This window comes from Panulirus ornatus, chromosome 5, assembly GCF_036320965.1.
Source record: "Panulirus ornatus isolate Po-2019 chromosome 5, ASM3632096v1, whole genome shotgun sequence".
Lineage (NCBI taxonomy): Eukaryota > Metazoa > Arthropoda > Malacostraca > Decapoda > Palinuridae > Panulirus > Panulirus ornatus.
Window position 1 is genome coordinate 39,545,799 of NC_092228.1, and position 25,268 is coordinate 39,571,066.

General features: G+C 40.3%; 1 protein-coding gene across 3 annotated transcripts in view; it reads right to left on the reverse strand.

Annotated features, from left to right (window-relative positions):
- The window catches only part of LOC139748680 (cadherin-AgCad1-like), a 305,223-nt gene that overhangs the window by 215,624 nt on the left and 64,331 nt on the right, over positions 1–25,268 (reverse strand). For all 3 annotated transcript variants that reach the window (XM_071661965.1, XM_071661968.1, XM_071661967.1), the window contains one exon: positions 5,369–5,582. In XM_071661965.1, coding sequence (XP_071518066.1) covers positions 5,369–5,582 — 214 coding nt within the window. The remainder of the gene's footprint in view (positions 1–5,368; positions 5,583–25,268) is intronic.

The following is a 25,268-nucleotide window of genomic DNA, read 5'->3' on the forward strand; positions in this document are numbered from 1 at the left end:
CAAGGAGTTCATTAGCACCACATTTCAAACACACACACACAAAAACACATACACACAAGATGAGAAGAAAGAAGAGATAGGTAATATGTTTGAGGAAGGAAACCTGGACGTTCTGGCTCTGAGTGAAATGAAGCTCAAGGGTAAAGGGGAAGAATGATTTGGGAAATTCTTAGGGGTAAACTTAGGTATTGGTGAGAGTACAAGAGCTAAGGAAGGAGAAGCACTAATCTTGCAGCAGAAGATGTGGGAATATGTGATAGTGCAAAAAAGTAAAATCCATAATGATGTGGGTAGAACTGAAAGTGGATGAAGAGAGATGGGTGATTATTGGTGCTTATGCATCTGGTCATGAGAGGAAAGTGTTTTGGGAGCAGCTGAGTGAGTGTGTCAGCAGCTATGATGCACGAGACTGGGTTTTAGTGACGGGTGATTTGAATGTGAAGGTAAGTAAAGTGGCAGTTGAAGGTATAACTGGTGTCCATGGGGTATTCAGTGTTGTGAATGGAAATGGTGAAGAGCTTGTGGATTTGTGCTGAAAAAAAAGACTGGTGATTGGGAATATCTGGTTTATAAACGTAAACATATATAAGTATACATATGTGATTAGGAGAGATGGTCAAAGGGCATAACTGGATTACATGTTAATTCATAATGGTGTAAAAGAGAGACATTTGAATGTTAATGTGCTAAGAGGGGCAGCTGGAGGGATGTCTGATCACTATCTTGTAAAGGCAAAGGTGATTTGTACAGGTTTTCAAAAAAGAAGAATATTGGAAGAAGAGAGTGATGCGAGTAAGTGAGCTTGAAAAGGAGACTTGTGTGAGGAAGTACCAGGAGAGACTGAGTGTAGAATGGCAAAAGGTGAGAGCAAATAACGTGAGGGGAGTGGGTGAAGAATGGGATCCATTTAGGGAAGCAGTGACAGCTTGTGCAAAAGATGCATGTGGCATGAGAAAGGTGGGAGGTGGGCAGATTAGAAAGGGTAGTGAGTGGTGGGATGAAGAGGTAAAGTTATTAGAGAAAGAGAAAACAGGCATTTGGACAAAACTTGCAAAGAAGGAGTGCAAATGACTAGGGGATGTATAAAAGAAAGCAGCAGGAGGTCAAAAGAAAGGTGCAAGGGTTGAAAAAGAGGGCAAATGAGAGTTGCAAGGAGAGAGTATCATTAAACTTTAGGGAGAATAAAAGGATGTTTTGGAAGGAGGTAACTAACATGTGTAAGACAAGAGAACAAATGGGAACATTGGTGAAGCAGGCAAGTGGGGAAGTAATAACAATTAGTGATGAAGTGAGGAGATAGAGTGAGTATTTTGAAGGCTTGTTGAATGATGAATATGTCTGAAGGAATTGTGGTTTCAACAATGTTATATGGTTGCAAGGTGTGGGCTATAGATAGGGTTGTGTGGAGGAGGGTGGATGTGTTGGAAAAGAGATGCAGGACAGCACTCGTCACACTGCCAAAAGTGTGACTTAAGTGGTTTAGGATTGAGAAATGGCCTACTCTAGTGATCGGCCAGGTAGTAGCCCAGATCTCAGACCTATTGAGATTTTCTAATCTTATTCTTACACACTACTTACATGACCATGACACTTCATCTGTCCCTAAGTTATAAGCAACCACTAAAGAGGTCTGGGTTTCTTTATCACCTAAGCTTCTCCACAACCTAGCTAACAGCATTCCTTGAAGGATTAAGCACTGCCTGAAGGTCCAGGGAAATGCAAGATATTACTAACAGGTGGGATAAGTGTTACTAGGGTAGGAGGACAACTGTTGGAAAGTGTGTAAGCCTTCCGTATAGGATCAAATGGATGCTTGGATGGAGAACTGAGTGAAAGTTTCGGTATATGCTTGGGTGTGTCAGGGCTATGTGATGTCACTTTGGCTTTTTAAAATATGTATGGATGTAGTAACAAGAGAGACAAAAGCATAACTAGGGAAATGGGATGCAGACAAGAAAACTTATAGTAGCTAGTGACAAGCCTGGATGATACTGCACTCTTTGCTGAGAGTGAAGAGGAGTTGAAGAAAGTTGTAATTGCATTTTATAACATAAGTGTAGATGATTAAAGGTAAATGGGAACTAAATTAATGTTGTATGAAAGAAAACAGAGTGAAAGTATAGATTTTGCAAAGCCATAAAGGGTGTGAGAAAAAAGTGTAGTAAACTGTGTTATAAATATTGGGGGTGAAAGACCAGAAGAGGTGAAAGAATTTAAGTTTTTGGATGCTACTGTGGTTAAGTTTGGTGATATGGAAGGAGAGACAAGGGAGAAAGCAGTAGAGGGTAGAAGAGTTATTGGATCCCTTAATAAAACAATGAGGGGTAGAGGTGTAAGTATGGAAAAGAAAGAATTAAGGGACATGATAGTTCTCCCAACCCTAATCTATGCACCCAGAACATGGACATGGAATGAGCCACAGAGATCAAGAATCCAGGCTGTGGAAATGAGATATTTGAGAGCAGCATCTGATATGACTAAAAGGAATGAAATAAATGAGGGGGCTGTATAAGAGATATGGTATGACAGAGAATGCAACAGGAATGAATTGTGGAGTGGTAGACTGAGTAAAACATAATAATTTGAGGTTGTTTGGGCAAGTGAAAAGAATATAAGATTGGAAGTTTTGAAGGAGAACGTAAGATTGTATGAGTAAAGGGGTTAGTGTGAGAGAAAGACCACCAGGGACATGAGGAAAAAGAGCAGAGAAGAAGTGGAGGGAGAGAAATGGTGAAAAAATGCATGGAGTGGCATGTACAAGGAAAGAACGAAGGACAGGAATAAGTGGAGACTCTTTTATCATGGCCACCCATTCGATGGAAGTTCCTGGGGGGGAATGGACATCAAAGATATGGGTAGAAAGATACAGAGAAATGTTATTTTACTTCATTTATGTAACAGAATCATAAAAAAAAAATTTCATCTCATCTCTACTTTCCACACAGACTGTATCACTGGGAGTACAGTCTTGTCAAAGAACTTCTCACTCCAAAGAAGTCCACATTTCCCTGCTACTGTAAGTGACATAGCCTTGGGCTTCAGATGCCTTTCGGTACAGGTCATGGGTATCACCAAGACTCTTTCTTAGAAAATGATCCAGGAGTAATCATAGATAATCATAAAAAAATCGCATATTATCATGTTTATCATATAACCCAAAGACCCCTTCTGTCTTTTCTACAGCTTCAAAATGTGCTACGATCATTAGCAAGGAAAGTATAGACCTATCTGTAGTGTGACGTTCTTCAACAAGGTTGAACTCCAATGCTAAAATCTCAGTGAAAGTGACTTATCACTTATGGCACAACCATGAGCAGGCAGAGATCTGTGTTAGTAACATCTAATACGTACATAAAAATTGAATAAATTTTTCCCGGGATAGAGGGAAAGTATCCATTGTTTTCCATGCATGAGAAAGGTATAGGGGGATCAGGGGTGGAAATCCACCTGACTGATTGGTATTGGGAAAATTAGATAATGATAGCAGTATAGTACATAGGTAGGTCAGATGAGTGTTGATGAGAAAAACTGGTTAATTAAAAGAGAAACAAAGAAGGGGGATAAGTGGGATTTCTAACCATGAACGTATTGATCAACTGTGGTAAGAGGGGGAAACAACTTATGTGAAGAAATCTAACATTGAAAAGACTGTTTCCAATAAGACTATCTACTTTAAGTAAAGGTAAATTCATATCAGTAAATCCTTCTATGAAGAAGAGTTACAAAGAATTTTCCAACTTCAAATACAAGTGCGCTAAGTAAGCTATGTACATTCAAGTGTGACCTAAAAAAGCATGTGGAATTGCACATGGTACTAATGAGATGTTGAGACAATGTGAAACAGTTTTGTATTGGAAATATGGGTATGATTCCTCCAAGTGTAGCACTTAAAGGTTCAGGTATCATCACTTATTTCATCTAAATTAATAATGACAGTTTTGGGATGATAGTCAGAACGCTTGTGTAGTTTAGAATAAGTTACTCGATGACATGACTGGACATGCATCTCAAACCCCTACATGGACCATATATGTGATATGGTGCTTATTGAGAATTCAATGAATCTTTGGTAAGACTACCAGATTAGAAACTTGGAAAGTTCGAATGCATAAAAACGACTTTATAAAATCATACCGCCACGAATTTCCTGATGCTGTACATTATCGAGGCCACAAACAGGAATGAAGGGTTCATTTATAACCAGGTGATATAATAACACTCTTTCCCGTCAGGTTGTAATCAAGCTGTGTACATGACTTAAGAAATACGGTAAAATCATGGTAACAAGTGTTTTATACTAATAATAGTCCTCTATGTTCAATGAAAATTAATCTGGCCACATGCTATATATCAGGAACGTTGTATGATTAAAGAACGGATTTGCGTTAATTATGTTACATATTGTGTTTGACCTGTGGAAGGAATTTAATGTAGCAGATTATGAAAGTTGAGAAATGGAAAGCAAAAATGCAATTAAAAGGCAAAATGATATATGAGACTCAACCACGAGGCATAAAGTGTGAAGTTTACCTGAAAATTCAGAAGGATATTGATTGAGAGGTATGACATGTAAAGGGATCAGATGGGAAGGGGAAATTGATTTCGAATGCCAGAGGTTTGTTAATCTTGCTCTGAAGAATGCATGAGAAATACTAGAAAACCAATGATTGATGTGGCATTTGATCTGAAAATGCATATGAAGGTTAATAGATTTTTGTGAAGGCTAAGCTAAAGTAGGGAAGGTAAGCTACTAGTGCAATGAGAAGCATAAGGTGAATGGACATATACATATAAGAAGTAAAGGTGATTGTTTATCTGCACAGGTGAGTCATGTAGTATTAAATTTGTTTAGTGTGAGTTAAGTATGCAAAGTTGGTAAGTATTCATATCCAGTTAAAATCCTTAACACAGAAGTAAGCCATGCTCTTACAAAGACACTTATTTGTCCCACCTCTTCAAACAAACAAGTAGCCTCTAAGTATAGCTATGTACATTCACAAGTGTGACCTAAACAATGCCTTGCTGTGAATATGCCACATGTGTTGCCTAATGAGGATCAGTTGAGTAATGTGAAACAAGTTGTCGTCACTTTGGAAATATGGGAATGATTTCCCTTCCAAGTTTGTAGCACTTCACAATCAGCTTCTGGTTATCATCACCTTATTTTTCATTCTAAATGTTACATAATACATTTCTGGCCATGATAGTTACTGTACCTACTGCTTGCTTGTTAAGTGTAGAAGTAAGTCCCTACACCCAATGAAGTCACTGGTGACATGGCATCTCCACACCCCCTACATGGTCCATCTTATGTGATAGGCATGCTTATTTCCACAGTAATATCAAATTATCTCTTTGTAATACTTACCAGATCTATAAACTCTGGAGGTTCATCAACTGCATCATCCACTGTTATAAAAATCATACCGCTCACTGAATTTCCTGATGCTGTACCATTTTCATCTCGAGCCTCCACAACACAGGAGAATGAAGGGTTCATTTCATAATCCAAGGTTGATATCAATAACACTTCTCCAGTCATGTTGTTAATCTCAAGCTGTGTACATGACTTTAAGAAATACCTGAAAATATATGGTAATTCAAGTGTAACTATACGTACTGAATAAGATAGTCCTCTATGATTTCAAATAAAATTACACTCTGGCCACATGCTATATATCAGGAAACGTTGTACATAGAATTACAAGATACGTGTATTGCGGTTAAATTTATAGCGAAAGGGTGTGATTGTGTTGTTGACTGGTTGGTAAGGATATTCAATGTATGCATGGATTATGATGAAGTGCTTGAGGATTGGCAGAATGCATGTATAGTGCCAATTTATAAAGGCAAATGGGATAAAGGAGAGCGTTCAAACCACAGAGGCATAAATTTGTTGAGTTTACCTGGAAAATAGTATGGAAGGATATTGATTGAGAGGTTGAAGGCATGTACAGAGCATCAGACTGGGAAGGAACAATGTGATTTCAGAAATGGCAGAGGATGTGTGGATCATATCTTTGCTCTGAAGAATGTGCATGTGAGAAATACTTAGAAAACCCAATGAATTTGTATGTGGCATTTAAGGATCTAGAAAAGGCATATGATAAGGTTAATAGAGATGTTTTGTGGAAGGTCTTAAGAATATATGGTAGGGGAGGTAAGCTACTAGTAGCAATGAGAAGTCTATCTAGGGTGAATGGCACATATACAAGAAGGAAGTAAGGAGGGTGATTAGTTTCTAGTCTGCAGCAGGGGTGTGATGTCACTGTGGTTGTTTAATTAGTTTATGAATGGTATGGTTAGAAAGGTAAATGCAAGAGTTTTGGAGAAATGGATGAGTATGCTGTCTGTTGGAGATGAGAAGGCCTATGAAGTGAGCCAGTGTGAAAGGAGAAAGTTGAGAGCAAATTTGAATAAGAGCAAGGTAATTAGGCTCAGCAGGGTTGAGAGACAAAATTAGTTGGGATGTAAGCTTGGAGAAAAACTGGAGGAAGTGAAGCGTCAACTCCAGTATAACATATCATTCCAATTCACTCTATTCTTTGCATGCCTCTCACCCTCCTGTATCTTTAGGCCCCAATCACTCAAAATCTTTTTTACTCCATCCTTCCACCTCCAATTTGGTCTCCCACTTCTCCTTGTTCCCTACACCTCTGACACATATATCCTCTTTGTCAATCTTTCCTCACTCATTCTCTCCATATGACAAACCATTTCAATACACCCTCTTCTGCTCTCTCAACCACACTTTTTAATTACCACACATCTCTCTTACCCCTTCATTACTTACTTGATCAAACCATCTCACACCACATATTGTTTTCAAACATTTCATTTCCAACACATCCACCCTCCTCCACACAACCCTATCTATAGCCCATGCCTCAACCATTTAACCTTGTTGGAACCACTATTCCTTCAAACATATCCATTTTTGCTCTCCGAGGTAACGTTCTTGCCTTCCACACATTCTTCAACACTCCCAGAACCTTTGCCCCCTCCCCCACCCGAGACTCACTTCCGCTTCCGTGGTTCCATCCACTGCTAAATCCACTCCCAGATATCTAAAACACTTCACTTCCTCCAGTTTTTCTCCATCCAAACTTACCTCCCAATTAACTTATCATTCAACCCAACTGAACCTAATAACCTTTCTTCTTTCACACACTTTACCAAACTCAGTCACCAACTTCTGCAATTTCTCACCAGAACCAGCCACCAGCACTGTATCATCAGCGAACAACAAGTGACTCACTTCCCAAGCCCTCTCATCCACAACAGACTGCATACTTGCCCCTCTCTCCAAAACTCTTGCATTCACCTCCCTAACATCCCCATCCATAAATAAATTAAACAACCATGGAGACATCATGCACCCCTGCTGCAAACTGACAATCACTGGGAACCAATCACTTTCCTCTTTTCCTACTCATACATGTGCCTTACATCCTCGATAAAAACTTTTCACTGCTTCTATTTTTCTATTTCATATTTCATTATACTTTGTCGCTGTCTCCTGCGTTTGCGAGGTAGCGTAGGGAAAAGACAAAAGAATGGCCCAACCCACCCACATACACATGCATATACATAAATGCCCACACACACACATATACATACCTATATATTTCAACGTATACATACACAGAAATATACATATATACACATGTACATATTCATACTTGCTGCCTTCATCCATTCCTGTCGCCACCCCACCACACATGAAACAGCACCCCCCCTCCCCCCACGCACATGCAAGGTAGCGCTAGGAAGAGATAACAAAGGCCACATTCATTCATGCTCAGGCTTTAGCTGTCATGTGTAATGAACCAAAACCACAGTTCCCTTTCCACATCCAGGCCAAACAAAACTTTCCATGGTTTACTCCAGACGCTTCACGTACCCTGGTTCAATCCACTGACAGCACATCGACCTTAGTATACCACATCGTCCCAATTCACTCTATTCCTTGCACACCTTTCACCTTCCTGCATATTCAGGCCCTGATCGCTCAAATTCTTTTTCACTCTATCCCTTCACCTCCAATTTAGTCTCCAACTTCTCCTCGTTCCCTCCACCTCTGACACACACACACACACACACACACACACACACACACACACACACACACACACTCACATTTATTCATTTATTATACTTTGTCGCTGTCTCCCACATTAGCAAGGTAGCGCAAGGAAATAGACGAAAGAATGGCCCAACCCACCCAAATACACATGTATATACATACAAGTCCACACATACACATATACATACCTATAACTTTCAACATATACATATACATACATACACAGACATATACATATATACACATGTACATAATTCATACTTGCTGCCTTTATTCATTCCCGTTGCCACCCCGCCACACATGAAATGACAACCCCCTCCCCCCACACATGCACGTGGTAGCGCTACAAAAAGACAACAAAGACCACATTCGTTCACATTTAGTCTCTAGCTGTCATGCATAATGCACCGAAAACACAGCTCCCTTTCCACATCCAGGCCCCACAAAACTTTCCATGGTTTACCCCAGATGCTTCACATGCCCTGGTTCAATCCATTGACAGCATATCAACCCCAGTATACCACATCGTTCTAATTCACTCTGTTCCTTGCAAGCCTTTCACCTTCCTGCATGTTCTCGCCTTCCACACATTCTTCAATGCTCCCAGAACTTTCGACCCTTCCCCCACCCTGTGACTCACTTCCGCTTCTATTGTTCCATCCACTGCCAAATCCACTCCCAGATATCTAAAATACTTCACTTCCTCCACTTTTTTCTCAAATCAAACTTACCTCCCAACTGACTTGTCTCTCAACTCTACTGTACCTAATAACCTTGCTCTTATTCACATTTACTCTGTTTTCTTCTTTCACACACACTTTACCAAACTCAGTTACCAACTTCAGCAGTTACTCAACTGAATACTTCCCACGTATTCCCTGCGTGTCGTAGAAGGCGACTAAAAGGGAAGGGAGCGGGGGGCTGGAAATCCTCCTCTCTCATTTCTTTTTTTTTTTTTTCCAAAGGAAAGAACAGAGAAGGGGGCCAGGTGAGGATATTCCCTCAAAGGCCCAGTCCTCTTTTCTTAACGCAACCTCGCTAATGCGGGAAATGGCAAATAGTATGACAATTTTTGCAGGGAAATATGCAAATGGCTGGGAGATGTATAAAAGAAAGAGGCAGGAGGTCAAGAGAAAGGTGCAAAAGGCAAAAAAGAGGGCAAATGAGCATTGGAGTGAGAGAGTATCATTAAATCTTAGTGAGAATAAAAAGATGTTTTGGAAGGAGGTAAATAAAGTGCGTAAGACAAGGGAACAAATGGGAACATCAGTGAAGGGGGATAATGGGAAGGTAATAACAAGTAGTGGCGATGTGAGGAGATGGAGTGAGTATTTTGAAGGTTTGTTGAATGTGTTTGATGATAGAGTGGCAGATATAGGGTGTTTTGGTCGAGGTGGTGTGCGAAGTGAAAGGGTTAGGGAGAATGATTTGGTAAACAGAGGAGAGGTAGTAAAAGCTTTGTGGAAGATGAAAGCCGGCAAGGCAGCTGGTTTGGATGGTACTGCAGTGGAATTTATTAAAAAAGGGGGTGATTGTATTGCTGACTGGTTGGTAAGGATATTTAATGTATGTATGACTCATTGTGAGGTGCCTCAGGATTGGCGGAATGCATGCACAGTGGCATTGTACAAAGGCAAAGGGGATAAGAGTGAGTGCTCAAATTACTGAGGTATAAGTTTGTTAAGTATTCCTGGGAAACTATATGGGAGGGTATTGATTGAGAGGGTGAAGGCATGGATAGAGCATCAGATTGGGGAAGAGCAGTGTGGTTTCAGAAGTGGTAGAGGATGTGTGGATCAGGTGTTTGCTTTGAAGAATGTATGTGGGAAATACTTAGAAAAGCAAATGGATTTGTATGTAGCATTTATGGATCTGGAGAAGGCATATGATAGAGTTGATAGAGATGCTCTGTGGTAGGTATTATGAGTATATGGTGAGGGAGGCAAGTTGCTAGAAGCAGTGAAAAGTTTTTATCAAGGATGTAAGGCATATTTACGAGTTGGAAGAGAGGAAAGTGAATGGTTCTCAGTGAATGTCAGTTTGTGGTAGGGGTGCATGATGTCTCCATGGTTGTTTAATTTGTTTATGGATGGGGTTGTTAGGGAGGTGAATGTAAGAGTTTTGGAGAGAGGGGCAAGTATAAAGTCTGTTGTGGATGAGAGAGCTTGGGAAGTGAGTCAGTTGTTGTTCGATGATGATACAGCGCTGTTGGCTGATGCATGTGAGAAACTGCAGAAGCTGGTGACTGAGTTTGGTAAAGTATGTGAAAGAAGAAAGCTGAGATTAAATGTGAATAAGAGCAAGGTTATTAGGTACAGTAGGGTTGAGGGACAAGTCAACTGGGAGGTATGTTTGAATGGAGAAAAACTGGAGGAAGTGAAGTGTTTTAGATATCTGGGAGCGGATTTGGCAGCAGGTGAAACCATGGAAGTGGAAGTGAGTCACAGGGTGGGGGAGGGGGCGAAAGTTCTGGGAGCATTGAAAAGCAAAAATCGGTATGTTTGAAGGAATAGTGGTTCCAACAATGTTATATGGTTGCGAGGCATAGGCTATAGATAGAGTTGTGCGGAGGAGGGTGGATGTGTTGGAAATGAGATGTTTGAGGACAATATGTGATGTGAGGTGGTTTGATCGAGTAAATAATGAAAGGGTAAGAGAGATGTGTCGTAATAAAAAGAGTGTGGTTGAGAGAACAGAAGAGGGTGTTATGAAATGGTTTGGTCACATGGAGAGAATGAGAGAGGAAAGATTGACAAAGAGGATATATGTGTCAGAGGAGGAGGGAACGAGGAGAAATGGGAGACCAAATTGGAGGTGGAAGGATGGAGTGAAAAAGATTTTGAGCAATCGGGGCCTGAACATGCAGGAGGGTGAAAGCCGTACAAGGAACAGAGTGAATTAGAACGATGTGGTATACCGGGGTCAACGTGCTGTCAATGGATTGAACTAGGGCATGTGAAGTGTCTCGGGTAAACCATGGAAAGTTTTGTGGGGCCTGGATGTGGAAAGGGAGCTGTGGTTATAGTGCATTATACATGACAGCTAGAGATTGAGTGTGAACGAATGTGGCCTTTGTTGTCCTTTCCTAGCGCTACCTCGCACGCATGTGGGGGGAGGGGGTTGTCATTTCATGTGTGGCGGAGTGGCAATGGAAATGAATGAAGGCAGCAAGTATGAATTATGTACATGTGTATATATGTATATGTCTGTGTATGCATATATATGTATACGTTGAAATGTACAGGCATGTATATGTGCGTGTGTGGACATGTATGTATATGCATGTGTGTGTGGGTGGGCTGGGCCATTCTTTTGTTTGTTTCCTTGTGCAACCTCGCTAAAGCGGGAGACAGCACAAAGTATGATAAAATAAATTCCCTCAGAGGTGGAGGGAACGAGAAGTGGGAGACCAAAGTGGAGGTGGAAAGATGGAGTGAAAAAGATTTTGAGTGATCAGGGCTTGAACATGCAGGTGGGTGAAACGCGTGCAAGGAATAGAGTGAATTGGAACAATGTGGTATACCGGGGTCAACGTGCTATCAATGGATTGAACCAGGGCATGTGAAGCGACTGGGGTAAACCATGGAAAGTTTTGTGGGGCCTGGATGCCGAAAGAGAGCTGTGGTTTCGGTGCATTATACATGACAGCTAGAGACTGAGTGTGAATGAATGTGGCCTTTGTGTCTTTTCCTAGCACGCACACATGCGGGGGGAGGGGATTGTCATTTCATGTGTGGCTGGGTGGCGACGGGGATAAATAAGGGCAGACAGTATTATGTACATGTGTATATATGTATATGTCTGTGTGTGTATATATATGTATACGTTGAGATGTATAGGTATGTATATGTGCGTGTGTGGACGTGTATGTATATACATGTGTATGTGGGTGGGTTGGGTCATTCTTTCATCTGTTTCCTTACACTACCTCGCTAACGCGGGAGATATCGACAATGTATATATATAAATAATATATATATATATATATATATATGTGTGTGTGTGTATGTGTGTGTAGAGTAAAATCTCTCTTCCCGAGACTTCAAATAAAAAAATCTCATATCCAAAATAATTGAAAACCTACGTTCTTCCTATATCTAAACTTTCTTGGTTCAGGGAAGGAATCTTTCAGAAATCTACAAGAACACCTGATAAACCAAAAACATTTTAGGTTTATGAAATATCATTTTCATGTAAAAGTAGACATTATCTCTGGGAACCAGAAAATTTTGGAGTAGGGGGTTTCTATATCTACAACAGAAAACATCTTTAACCCTACAAACTCACTTAATCAAAACAGCTGAAGACAAATTATTTTGGTTATCTGAAGTTTCTCTATGATATCCACTTGATTCAAATAATTGTCACATTTTGATGGTGGGTACGTTGACTTAGTAACTAACAATCAATTATGTTTAGTAACTAACAATTAATAATCTTACCTGATACTCTCTGACCCAAAGTCAGGAGAGATGTCACCATCAGTAGCAGTCACATTCAATACTGGAGTATTTGAATCTGTTATCTCTGAAAGTGATCTATTATATTCACTTAATAGAAACTCAGGTTTATGATCATTCACATCAATAAGACTAATCAAAATTGAAGTACTTCCAGCATGACTTGCATTAGCTATTTCAGTTGCAAAGATCTGGGGAAAAAGAATGACAATGACTAGATTATCCTGTTAAAAACAGCATTAAACAGCAATTCTATCAAAAGCATCTATCCCTTATTCTATCATCATATGAATATTAATTTTTAATGAGGGTGAAACTTTTACAACCATACATAATGCCAATGAAATACAAAAAACTTGTCATTCTTAACTAAAAAATTTCCGTGTAAAAAGAAAGTTGTAATACTAAGAGCTAATGAATACTACTAACCACAGTTCCAATGAGCTGAACCAAATAAGGTATAATTAAAACATGGAGTAACCTGTGAGTCTCAGCTGAGAATGGTAGAAACTGGTTTCAGTACATTATACATGACAGCCTGAGATTGGACATAAGCACATAAGGTCACTGTCTGACTGCTCTTGATGCTATTTCATGAAGGCAAGAAAATTAAATAGGCATAAAAAAACGAAGGAATTCTAAATTTCAACATTATTTCTTCCAGAAGCAGTTAATTCAACCATGCAAACATGAGGCATGAATAATATATACATAAAATTGATGGCTAAGGCGTTTATTCTCCATTTCAAGTTAAGTGATCAAACTGGCAATACATACTATAAACTTGGTCTGACATAATGCAAATGACCTTTTTCTTAAAAATTTCTTCTCTCTGTACTCAAAAGTAATCTTCCATGTAATATTTGTCCTATGCAAAACAACTGCCTTAAGCTGGCCTCTTTCAATAGCATTTCATGAGCTTCACTATGCAGGTATAAGAGCTTGACTCATTCAAATATCTTTTTAGTGTCATAACTCAGGTCCTTTCTTACTTTTCTCATGACTCCTAATATCCACAGCATATTCAGGCAGGGTTCAAGTCTTTCAAACAAGTCATATACACAAATCAGGCATAACAGTGGGCTGAAAAATTAGCCCTGCTGGACACCATCAGTTACTTCAACCTAGTTCAAAAAGGGAACCTTATAAGCATTATTGGTTCCCTTTTGGTCCAATATTTTTCATTACCTCAAAGGAATATCCTTCATTCACTTGCCTCGAAATCAAGTTTTCTACCATCCTCGTGGGGTGAGTCATTGTCAGATGACTTTAGGCAGTCCAAGAACACAATTCACCATATCATGCAAGGGTAATTCTCATTTTACACAATTCTCAATCAAGGACTTTCTCCTCTTAAAGTAGCCATCCTTTTTTTTTTTTTTTTATCTTTACAAGCATTTTGCAGGCTATGCTTCTTTGAAGTACTCCCCTATAATTCAGCATCTTTGTCCTATATACTTTTGCTATCATATTATCATTATCATACTTAACTGCAGTGTCCCACATCAGTGAGATAACATAAGGAAACAGACAAAGAATGGCCCAACCACCCACATACACATACATATACATAAATGCCCATACACAAACATATACATACAAACACATACACAGACATATACATATACACATATGTACTTGTACTTGCTGCCTTCATTCATTCCCATCACCACCCCGCCACCATGAAACAGCATCCCCCCACCCCCTTCTTGCGAAGGAGTGCCAGGAAAAGACAAAAAGACCAAATTCATTCACACTCAGTCTTTAGCTGTCATGTGTAATGCACCGAAACTACAGCTCCCTTTCCTCATCCAGGCCCCCACAAAACTTTCCATGGTTTACCCTAGATGCTTCACATGCCCTGGTTCAATCCACTGACAGCATGTCACATCATACCACATCATTCCTATTCACTCTATTCCTTGCCCGCCTTTCACCCTCGTATATGTTCAGGTCCTCATCCCTCAAAATCTTTTTCACTCCATCCTTTCACTTCCAATTTGATTTCAGCATTCTCCTTATTCCATCCACCTTTGACACATATATCCTCTTTGTCAATCTTTCCTCACTCATTCTCTCAGTGTGTCCAAACCATTTCAACACATCCTCTTCTGCTCTCTCAATCACACTCTTTCTATTATAACACATCTCCTTTACCCTTTCATTACTTACTCGATCAAACCACCTCACACCACATTTTGTCCTCAAACATTTCATTTCCAAAACATCCACCCTTCTCTGGACAACCCTACCTATAGCCCATGCCTCGCAAACATATAACATAGTCGGAACCACTATTCCTTCAAACACCCATTTTTACTCTCCAAGAAAATGTTCTCACCTTCCAGATATTCCTCAATGCTCCCAGAACCTTCACCCCTTCCCCAACCCTGTGACTCACTTCCAATTCCATAGTTCCATCCGCTGCAATCACACTTATTCATTTTCATACCTGATTGCCGTTCCTCACATTAGCAAGGTATTGCCAAGGAACATAAAGAAAGATAAATATACTCACATATACATATAGATACATATACTTACACACACATACACACAGAGACACAGACACACACAGATTTGTAGAGATTTTCAGAAAAGAAGAGAGAATGTTAGAGTGAAGAGAGTGGTGAGAATAAGTGAGCTTGGGAAGGAGACTTGTGTGAGAAAGTACCAAGAGAGACTGAGTACAGAATGGAAAAAGGTGAGAACAAAGGACGTAAGGGGAGTGAGGGTTGGAATGGGATATTTTTAGGGAAGCAGTGTTGGCTTGTGCAAAAGATGCTTGTGGCATGAGAAGCGTGGGAGGTGGGCAGATTAGAAAGGGTAGTGAGTGGTGGGATGATGAAATAAGATTATTAGTGAAAGAGAAGAGAGAGGCATTTGGACAATTTTTGCAAGGAAATAATGCAAATGAGTAGATCTTTTTTTTTTTCTGCTTTGTCGCTGTCTCCCGCGTTTGCGAGATAGCGCAAGGAAACAGATGAAAGAAATGGCTCACCCACCCCCATACACATGTATATACATACACGTCCACACACGCAAATATACATACCTTCACAGCGTTCCATGGTTTACCCCAGACGCTTCACATGCCCTGATTCAATCCACTGACAGCACATCATCCCCGGTATACCACATCGATCCAATTCACTCTATTCTTTGCCCTCCTTTCACCCTCCTGCATGTTCAGGCCCCGATCACACAAAATCTTTATCACTCCATCTTTCCACCTCCAATTTGGTCTCCCACTTCTCCTCGTTCCCTCCACCTCCGACACATATATCCTCTTGGTCAATCTTTCCTCACTCATTCTCTCCATGTGCCCAAACCATTTCAAAACACCCTCTTCTGCTCTCTCAACCACGCTCTTTTTATTTCCACACATCTCTCTTACCCTTACGTTACTTACTCAATCAAACCACCTCACACCACACATTGTCCTCAAACATCTCATTTCCAGCACATCCACCCTTCTCCGGACAACTCTATCGATAGCCCACGCCTCGCAACCATACAATATTGATGGAACCACTATTCCTTCAAACATACCCATTTTTGCTTTCCGAGATAATGTTCTCGACTTCCACACATTCTTCAAGGCTCCCAGCATTTTCGCCCCCTCCCCCACCCTATGATCCACTTCCGCTTCCATGGTTCCATCCGCTGCCAGATCCACTCCCAGATATCTAAAACACTTTACTTCCTCCAGTTTTTCTCCATTCAAACTTACCTCCCAATTGACTTGACCCTCAACCCTACTGTACCTAATAACCTTGCTCTTATTCACATTTACTCTTAACTTTCTTCTTTCACACACTTTACCAAACTCAGTCACCAGCTTCTGCAGTTTCTCACATGAATCAGCCACCAGCGCTGTATCATCAGCGAACGACAACTGACTCACTTCCCAAGCCCTCTCATCCCCAACAGACTGCATACTTGCCCCTCTCTCCAAATCTTGCATTCACCTCCCTAACATCCCCACCATAAATAAATAAACAACCAGGGAAACATCAGCACCCCTGCTGCAAACTGACAATCACTGGAACCCAAATCATTTTCCCCTTTTTTCCCTACTCATAATGTGCCTTACATCCTCGATAAAAATTTTTCACTGTTTCTTTTTTTCTATTTCAATTTTTCATTATACTTTGTCGCGTCTCCTGCTTTTGCGAGGTAGCGTGGGGAAAAAAGACAAAAAAAAGGGCCCAACCCACCCACATACACATGCATATACAAAAATGCCCAACACACACAATACATACCTATATTTTTCAACTATCATACACAGAAATATACATATATACACGTAAATTCATCTTCTGCCTCACCCTTTCCTGCCCCGCCACCCCCACCACACATAAACCACCCCCCCTCCCCCACGCACATGCAAGGTAGCGCTGGGAAGAGATAAAAAGGCCACATTCATTCATGTCGGGCTTTAGCTGTCATTGTAATAAAACCAAAACCCATTTCCCCTTTCCACATCCGGGGCCAAAAACAAAACTTTCCATGGTTTCCCGACGCTTCCGTACCCTGGTTAAATCCACTGACAGCCATCGACCTTTATCCCACATCGTCCAAATTCACTCTATTCCTTGAAATTTTTTCCCCTTCCTGATTTCGGCCCTGATCGCTCAAATTCTTTTCCCCCTATCCCTTCACCTCCAATTTTAATCTCCAACTTCTCCTCTTCCCTCCACCCTGACACAACACACACCCCCAAACACACACACACCACACACAAAACACACACACTCACATTTATTCATTTTTTATATTTTGTCGTGTCTCCCACATTAGAGGAAAGGCAAGGAAAAGACGAAAGAATGGCCCAACCCACCCAAATACACATGTATAACATAAAAATCCACACATACCTATACATCCCTTTTAAAACTTTCAACATATACATATAATACATACACGACATATAATTTATACACATGTACAAAATTCAACTTCCGCCTTTATTCATTCCCGGGCCCACCCCGCCACACATGAAATGACAACCCCCCCCCCCACACATGCACGTGTAGCGCTACAAAAAGACAACAAAGCCCACATTCGTTCACATTTATCTCTACGTCATCAAATGAAACCGAAAACACACCCCCTTTTTCCCACATCCAGGCCCCACAAAATTTTTCCATGGTTTACCCCCAGATGCTTACATCCCGGGTTCAACCTTTGACAGCAATAAACCCCAGTATACCACATCGTTCAAATTTCACTCTGTTTCCCTTCAAGCCTTTCCCTTCCTGCATGTTCTCCCCTTTCCCAAAACACATTCTTCAATGCCCCCCAGAATTTTTGACCCTTCCCCCCACCCTGTACTCACTTCCGCTTCATTGTTCCATCCACTCCAAATCCACTCCAAAATTTTAAAAAACTTCACTTCCTCCATTTTTTTCTCAATCAAACTTACCTCCCCCTGACTTGTCTCTCAACCTACTTACCTAATAACCTTTTTTTTATTCACATTTACCCCCTGTTTTCTTCTTTCACACACACTTTACCAACTCAGTTTTCCAACTTCACGTTACTCAATGAATATTCCCAGTATTCCCCCGGGTCGTAGAAGGGGACTAAAAGGGAAGGGAGGGGGGCTGGAAATCCCTCCCTCCTCATTTTTTTTTTTTTTTTTTTTTTTTCCCAAAAGGGAAAAAACAGAGAAGGGGGCCAGGAGGATTTTCCCTCAAAGGCCCCGTCCTCTTTTCTTACGCAAAAAAAACCTCGCTAATGCGGGGGAAAAGGCAAAAAGTAGACAATTTTTGCAGGGAAAAATGCAAATGGCTGGGAGAGTATAAAAGAAAGAGGCAGGAGGTCAAGAAAAGGTCCCAAAAAGGGAAAAAAGGGGGGCAAATGAGCATTGGAGTGAGAGAGTATCATTAAATCAGGAGAATAAAAAGATGTTTTGGAAGGAGGTAAAAAGTGCGTAAGACCAAGGGAACAAATGGGGAAAATCAGTGAAGGGGGATAATGGGAAGGTATAACAAGTGTGGCGATGTGAGGAATGGAGGGGAGTATTTTGAAGGTTTGTTGAATGTGTTTTGTGATAAGTGGCAGATAAGGGTGTTTTTTTTCGGTGGTGTGCGAAGTGAAAGGGTAAGGAGAATGATTTGGTAAACAGAGGAGGTAGAAAAGCTTGTGGAAGATGAAAAGCCCAAGGCACTGGTTTGGATGGACTGCAGTGGAATTTATTAAAAAAGGGGTGATTTTTATTGCGACTGGTTGGTAAGGATATTTAATGTATGTATGACCATTGTGAGTGCCTCAGGATTGGCGGAATGCATGCACAGAGGCATTGGTAAAAAGGGCCAAAGGGGATAAGAGTAGTGCCAAATACTGATGTATAATTTTTTTAAGTATTCCTGGGAAACTATATGGAGTATGATAAAGGGTGAAGCCAATGGATAGAGCATCAGATTGGGGAAGAGCATTGGGTTTCAGAATGGTAGAAGGAGTTGGATCAAGTGTTTGCTTAAAAGAATGTATTTGGAAATACTTAAAAAGCAAATGGATTTGTATGAGCATTTAGGGAAACTGGAAAGCATATGATAGAGTTATAGAGAGCTCTGTGGTGGGTTTAAAAATAGAAAAGGGGTGAGGAGCAAGTTCTAAAAGGGCAGTGAAAATTTTTATCAAGGATGTAAGGCATATTAAGGGTTTGGGGAAGAGAGGAATGATGGTTCCATGAATGCCCATTTTGGGGTGGGGGTTTCGGATGTCACCATGGTTTTTTAAATTTTTTATGGTGGGGTTGTTGGGGAGGTAATGTAAGAGTTTTTGGAAAGAGGGGGCCCCCAAGTTGAAGTCGTTGGGATGAGAGTTTGGGGGAGTGATCATTTTTTGTTCATGAAATACAGCGCTGGTGGCGATGCATGTGAAAACTGAAAGAAGTTTGGTGACTGAGTTTGGAAAAAGTATGTAAAAGAAAAAGCGAGATTAATGGGAATAAGAGAAAGGGTTTTTGGGTCAGTAGGGTTGAGGGCCAGTCAACTGGGAGGTAATATTAATGAGAAAACGGAGGAAGTGAGGTTTTTAGAATCGGGGAGCGGTTTTGGAAAGCAGTAAAACCCATGGAAGTGGAAGTGAGTCACAGGGTGGGGGGGGGGCAAAAAGTTTTGGAGCATTGAAAAGCAAAAATCGTTATGTTTAAAAAAAAGAATATGGTTCCAACAATTTTAAAAATTTTGCGAGGCATGGGCCCTATAGATAGAGTTGTGCGAGGGGGGTTTTTGGGGGAAAATGTGTTGGAAATGAGATTTTTGAGACAATATTTTGAGGTGAGGGTTGGATCGAGTAAATAAAAAAGGGGGAGAGAGATGTGTCGTAATAAAAAGAGTGTGGTAGAGAACAGAAGAGGGTGTTATAAATGGTTTGGTTCACATGGAGAGAAGAGAGGGGAAAGATTGACAAAGAGGATATATGTGTCAAGGAGGAGGGAACGGGAAAATGGACCAAAATTTTGGGGGTTTGAGGATGGAGTAAAAAGATTTTGAGCAATGGGGGCCGGGAACATGAAAGGAGGAGAAGCCGTACAAAACAGAGAATTAAACGATGTGAAACCCGGGGGGTCAACGTGCTGTCAAGGATTGAACTGGGGCATGTGAAGTGCCTCGGAAAACCCAGGGAAATTTTTTGTGGGGCCTGGAGTGGAAAGGAGCGGGTTATAGTCATTATACATGACACTGGATTGAGTGTGAACGAATGTGCCTTTTGTTGCCCTTTAAATCCTAGCGCTACCTCGCACGCTGTGGGGGAGGGGGTGTCATTTCATGTGTGGCGGGAGCAATGGAAATAATGAACACAAGTAAATTAGTACATGTGTAATATATTATATGTCTGTGTACATATATATTAACGTTAAATGACAGGAAATGTATATGTGCGGTGTGGAAAAGATGTAAAATCATGTGTGGTGGGTGGGCGGGGCCCTTTCCCTTTTGTTTGTTTCCTTGTGAAAACCTCGCAAAGCGGAGACAGCACAAATATGATAAAATAAATTCCCTCAGAGTGGGGGAACGAGAAGGGGAACCAAGTGGAGTGGAAAAAAGGGGTTTAAAAAGATTTTTGGTGATCAGGGCTTGAACAAGCAGGGGGTGAAAACGCGTGCAAGAATAGATGAATGGACAATGTGGGGATTCCGGGGTCAACGGCATCAAAGGATTGAACCAGGGGATGTGAACGACTTTGGGGGAAACCAGGAAATTTGTGGGGGCCCGGAGCCGAAAGGAGCGTGGTTCGTGCAAAAAACAGACAGCAGAGATGATGTGAATAATGTGGCCTTTTTTCCTTTCCACACGGGACACATGCGGGGGGAGGGGGGGTTTCATTTTCAGTGTGGGTGGGGGCGACGGGATAAATAAGGGCAGAAGTATTTTGAAAAATTGTAATATGAAATGTTTTGTGTGTGATATATAGATACGTTTTAATGTATAAAGGGATTTATGTGCTGTGTGGACGTTATGTATATACATTTGTTGTGGGGGGTTTGGGTCCCTTCTTTCATCTTTTCCTTACACTACCTCGCTAACGGCGAAGATATCGACAATGTAATATATAAAAAATATATATTATATAAAAAGTGTGTGGTATGATGTTATAGAAAAATCTCTCTTTCCCCACTTCAATAAAAAATCTCATATCCAAAATAAAATTTAAAACCTACGTTTTTCCATATCTAACTTCTTGGTTCAGGAAGGAATCTTCAGAAATTTTACAAGAACACCTGAAAAAACCAAAAACCTTTTTGGGTTTTTGAAAAATCATTTTTTATGTAAAAAAAAGACATTATCTCGGAACCAGAAAATTTTGGGGGAGGGGGTTCTATAACAAAACAGAAAACATCTTTAACCCTACCAAAAATCACTTAATCAAAACAGCTGAAGACAAAATTTTTTTTGGGTTTTCTGAAGTTTCTCAAAGATACCACTTTATTTTAAATAATTGTACATTTTTTATGTGGGTACGTTGACTTAGTACCAACAATCAATTATGTTTAGTAACTAACAATTAATAAATCTTTCCTGATACTCCCCTGACCCAAAGTCAGGAGAGATGTCCCCCATCAGTAGCAGCACATTCAATACTGGGTATTTTTAATTTTGTTATCTCTGAAATGATCTATTATATTCACCTTTAAAAGAAACTCAGGTTTATGAAACATTCACATCAATAAAACTAATTTAAAATGAAGTACTTCCAGCAAGCTTCATTAGCTATTCAGTTGCAAAGATCGGGGAAAAAAAATGACAATGACTAAATATTTCCCGTTAAAAAAAAGCATTAAACCCGCAATTCTAATAAAAGCATCTTCCCTTATTTTTATCATCATATGAATATTAATTTTTTAAAGAGGGGGAAACTTTTACAACCATACATAAAGCCAAAAGAATACAAAAAACTTGTCAATCTTTAAATAAAAAATTTCGTGTAAAAAGAAAGTTGTAATACAAAGCTAATGAATACTACAAAACCACAAGTCCAATGAGCTAACCAAATAAGGTATAATTAAAACTTTGGAGTAACCTTGATCCAGCTGAGAAGGGTTAAAACGGTTCAGTACATTAACATACAGCCTGGTTGGCATAAGCCATAAGGTCACGTCTGACTGCTCTTGAGCTATTTCTGAAGGCAAAAAATTTAAATAGGCAAAAAAAACAAAGGAATTTCCAAATTTCAATTTTTAAATTCTTCAGAAGCAGTTAATTCAACCAGCAAACAGAGGCATGAATAATATATTTTTTAAAATTTTATGGCTAAGGCTTTTTATTCTCCATTTCAATTAAGTGATCAAACTGGCAATACATACTATAAACCTTTGGTCTGACATAATGAAAAACCCTTTTTTCCCTTAAAAATTTCTTCTCTCGTACTCAAAAGTAATCTACCATGTAATTTTTGTCCAAATTCAAACAACTGCCTTAAGCGGGCCCCTTTTTAAATAGCATTTCATGAGTTCAACAATCCCAGGAATAAGGTTTTACCATTCAAATACTTTTAGTGTCATAACCAGGCCCTTTCTTATTTTTCTCATGACCCAAATACCACAGCTTTTTTTCAGGCAGGGTTCCAAGTCTTTCAAACAAGTCATATACACAAATCAGCATAACGTGGCGAAAAATTAGCCTGCTGGACACCATCAGTTACTTCAACCTAGTTCCAAAAGGGAACCTTATAAGCATTATTGTTCCCCTTTTTTGGTCCAATTTTTTTCATTACCCTCAAAGGAATTCTTCATTCACTTGCCCAAATTTTTCATTTTTCTACCATCCTCGTGGGGTGAGTCATTGTCGGGATACTTTAAGGCAGTCCAAGAACACAATTCACCAAATAAAGCAAGGAAATTTCTCATTTTACCATTTTTTAATCAAGGACTTCTCCTCTTAAAGAGCCATCCTTTTTTTTTTTTTTTTATTTTTACAAGCATTTGGGCAGGCATGCTTCTTTGAAGTACTCCCCTATAATTCAGCATCTTTGCCAATACTTTTGCTATTTTTTAAATCATTACAATTTAAAAACTGCAGTGCCCCAAACATCAGTGAGAAACATAAGGAAACAGAAAAGAATGGCCCAACCACCCACTTTCACATACATATACATAAATGCCCATCCCCCACATAAACATACAAACACATACACAAACATATACATATACACATATGTACTTGACTTTTCCCTTCAATCATCCCAACACCACCCCGCCACCCCTGAAAAGCATCCCCCAACCCCTTCTGCAAGGATGGGCCCGGAAAAAACAAAAGACCAATTTTATTCACACCATCCCTTTTGCTGTCATTGTAATGCACCGAAACACAGCTCCCTTTTCCTCATCCAGGCCCCCACAAAACTTTCCATGGTTTTACCCTAGAGCTTTACATGCCCTGGGTTTAATCCAGACAGCATGTCACATCATACCACATCATTCCTATTTTACTCTATTCCTTGCCCCCCCTTTCACCCTCGTAAGTCAGGCCTCACCCCAAAAAACTTTTTCACTTTCCCTCCTTTCACATTCCAATTGATTTCACTTCTCCTTATTCCCTCCACCTTTGACACATATATTTCCCCTTTTTCAATCTTTCCTCATCATTTTCCCCAGTTTTGTCCAAACCAATTCAACACATCCCTTCTGCTCTCTCAACACACCTTCTATTTTAACACATCTCCTTTACCCTTTTATAAATTACACGATCAACCACCTCACACCCATTTTTTTCCCAAACATTTCATTCCCCAAAAAATCCACCCTTCTCTGGACAACCCTAACCATAAACCCATGCCCCTCGCAAACATTAAACAAAGTCGAACCACTATTCCTCAAAACCCCCCAATTTTTTTTCTCTCCAAGAAAATGTTCTCACCTTCCCGATATTCTCAAAGCTCCCAGAACCTTCACCACCCTTCCCCCAACCCTGTACCATTCCCAATTCCATAGTTCCATCCCTGCAATCACACCTATTCATTTTTTAACCGATTGCCGTTCCTCAAAAAAAATAGCAAGGAAATTTCCCAAGGAACAAAAAAAAAAATAAATATACTCACATATACATAAAGAACATATACTACACACACATACACACAGAGACACAGACACACACAGATTTGTAGAGATTTTCAGAAAAGAAGAAGAATGTTAGAGTGAAGAGAGTGGGGAAATAAGTAGCTTGGAAGGAAACTTGTGTGAAAAAAGTACCAAGAAGACTAGTACAGAATGGGAAAAATTGAAAACAAAGGACGTAAGGGGAGTGAGGTTAATGGAATTTTTAGGGAAGCAGTTTTTGCTTTTCAAAAGATGCTGTGGCATGAAAAGCGTGGGAGGTGGGCAAATTTAGAAAGGGTTAGGTGTGGGAATAAATAAGATTATTAGAGAAAAGAAGGAGAGACCCATTTGGACAATTTTTTTGCAAGGAAAAAATTTAAAATTTGAGTAGATCTTTTTTTTTCTGCTTTGGTCGCGTCCCTCCCGTTTGCGAGATAGCGCAAGGAACCAGATGAAAGAAATGTTTCACCCACCCCCATACACATGTAAAATACATACACGTCCACAAAACCAAAAATAACATCCCTTCACAGCGCCCCATGTTTACCCCAAAACGCTCACATGCCCTGATTCAAACCACTGACAAAGGAAAAAATTCACCCCCGTATAACCACATCGACCCAAAATAAACCTATTCTTTGCCCTCCTTTCACCCCCTGCATGTTCAGCCCCGATCAAAAAAACCCTTTATCACTCCATCTTCCACCTCCAATTTGGTCTCCCACTCTACCTCGTCCCCCAAACTCCGACACAATATCCTCTGGTCAATCTTCCTCACTCATTCTCTCCATTCCCCCAAACCCAAATTAAAAAACACCCTCTTCTGCTCTCTCAACCACGCCTTTTTATTCCAAACACACTCTCTATTTTTTTTAACGTTATTTTCCAACCCAACCACCTCACACCACACATTGCCTCAAACATCTCATTTCCAGCACATCCACCCTTCTCCGGACCCACTCTATCGAACCCCACGCCTCGCAACCATACAATATGAGGGAACCACTTTTCCTTAAAAAACATACCCATTTTTGCTTTCCGAGATAATTTTCTCGACTTCCACAACATTCTTCAAGGCTCCCAGCATTTTCGCCCCCGCCTCCCCACCCTAATGAACCACTTCCGCTTCCAGGGTTTTTCCATCCGCTCCCAAAATCCACTCCCAGATACT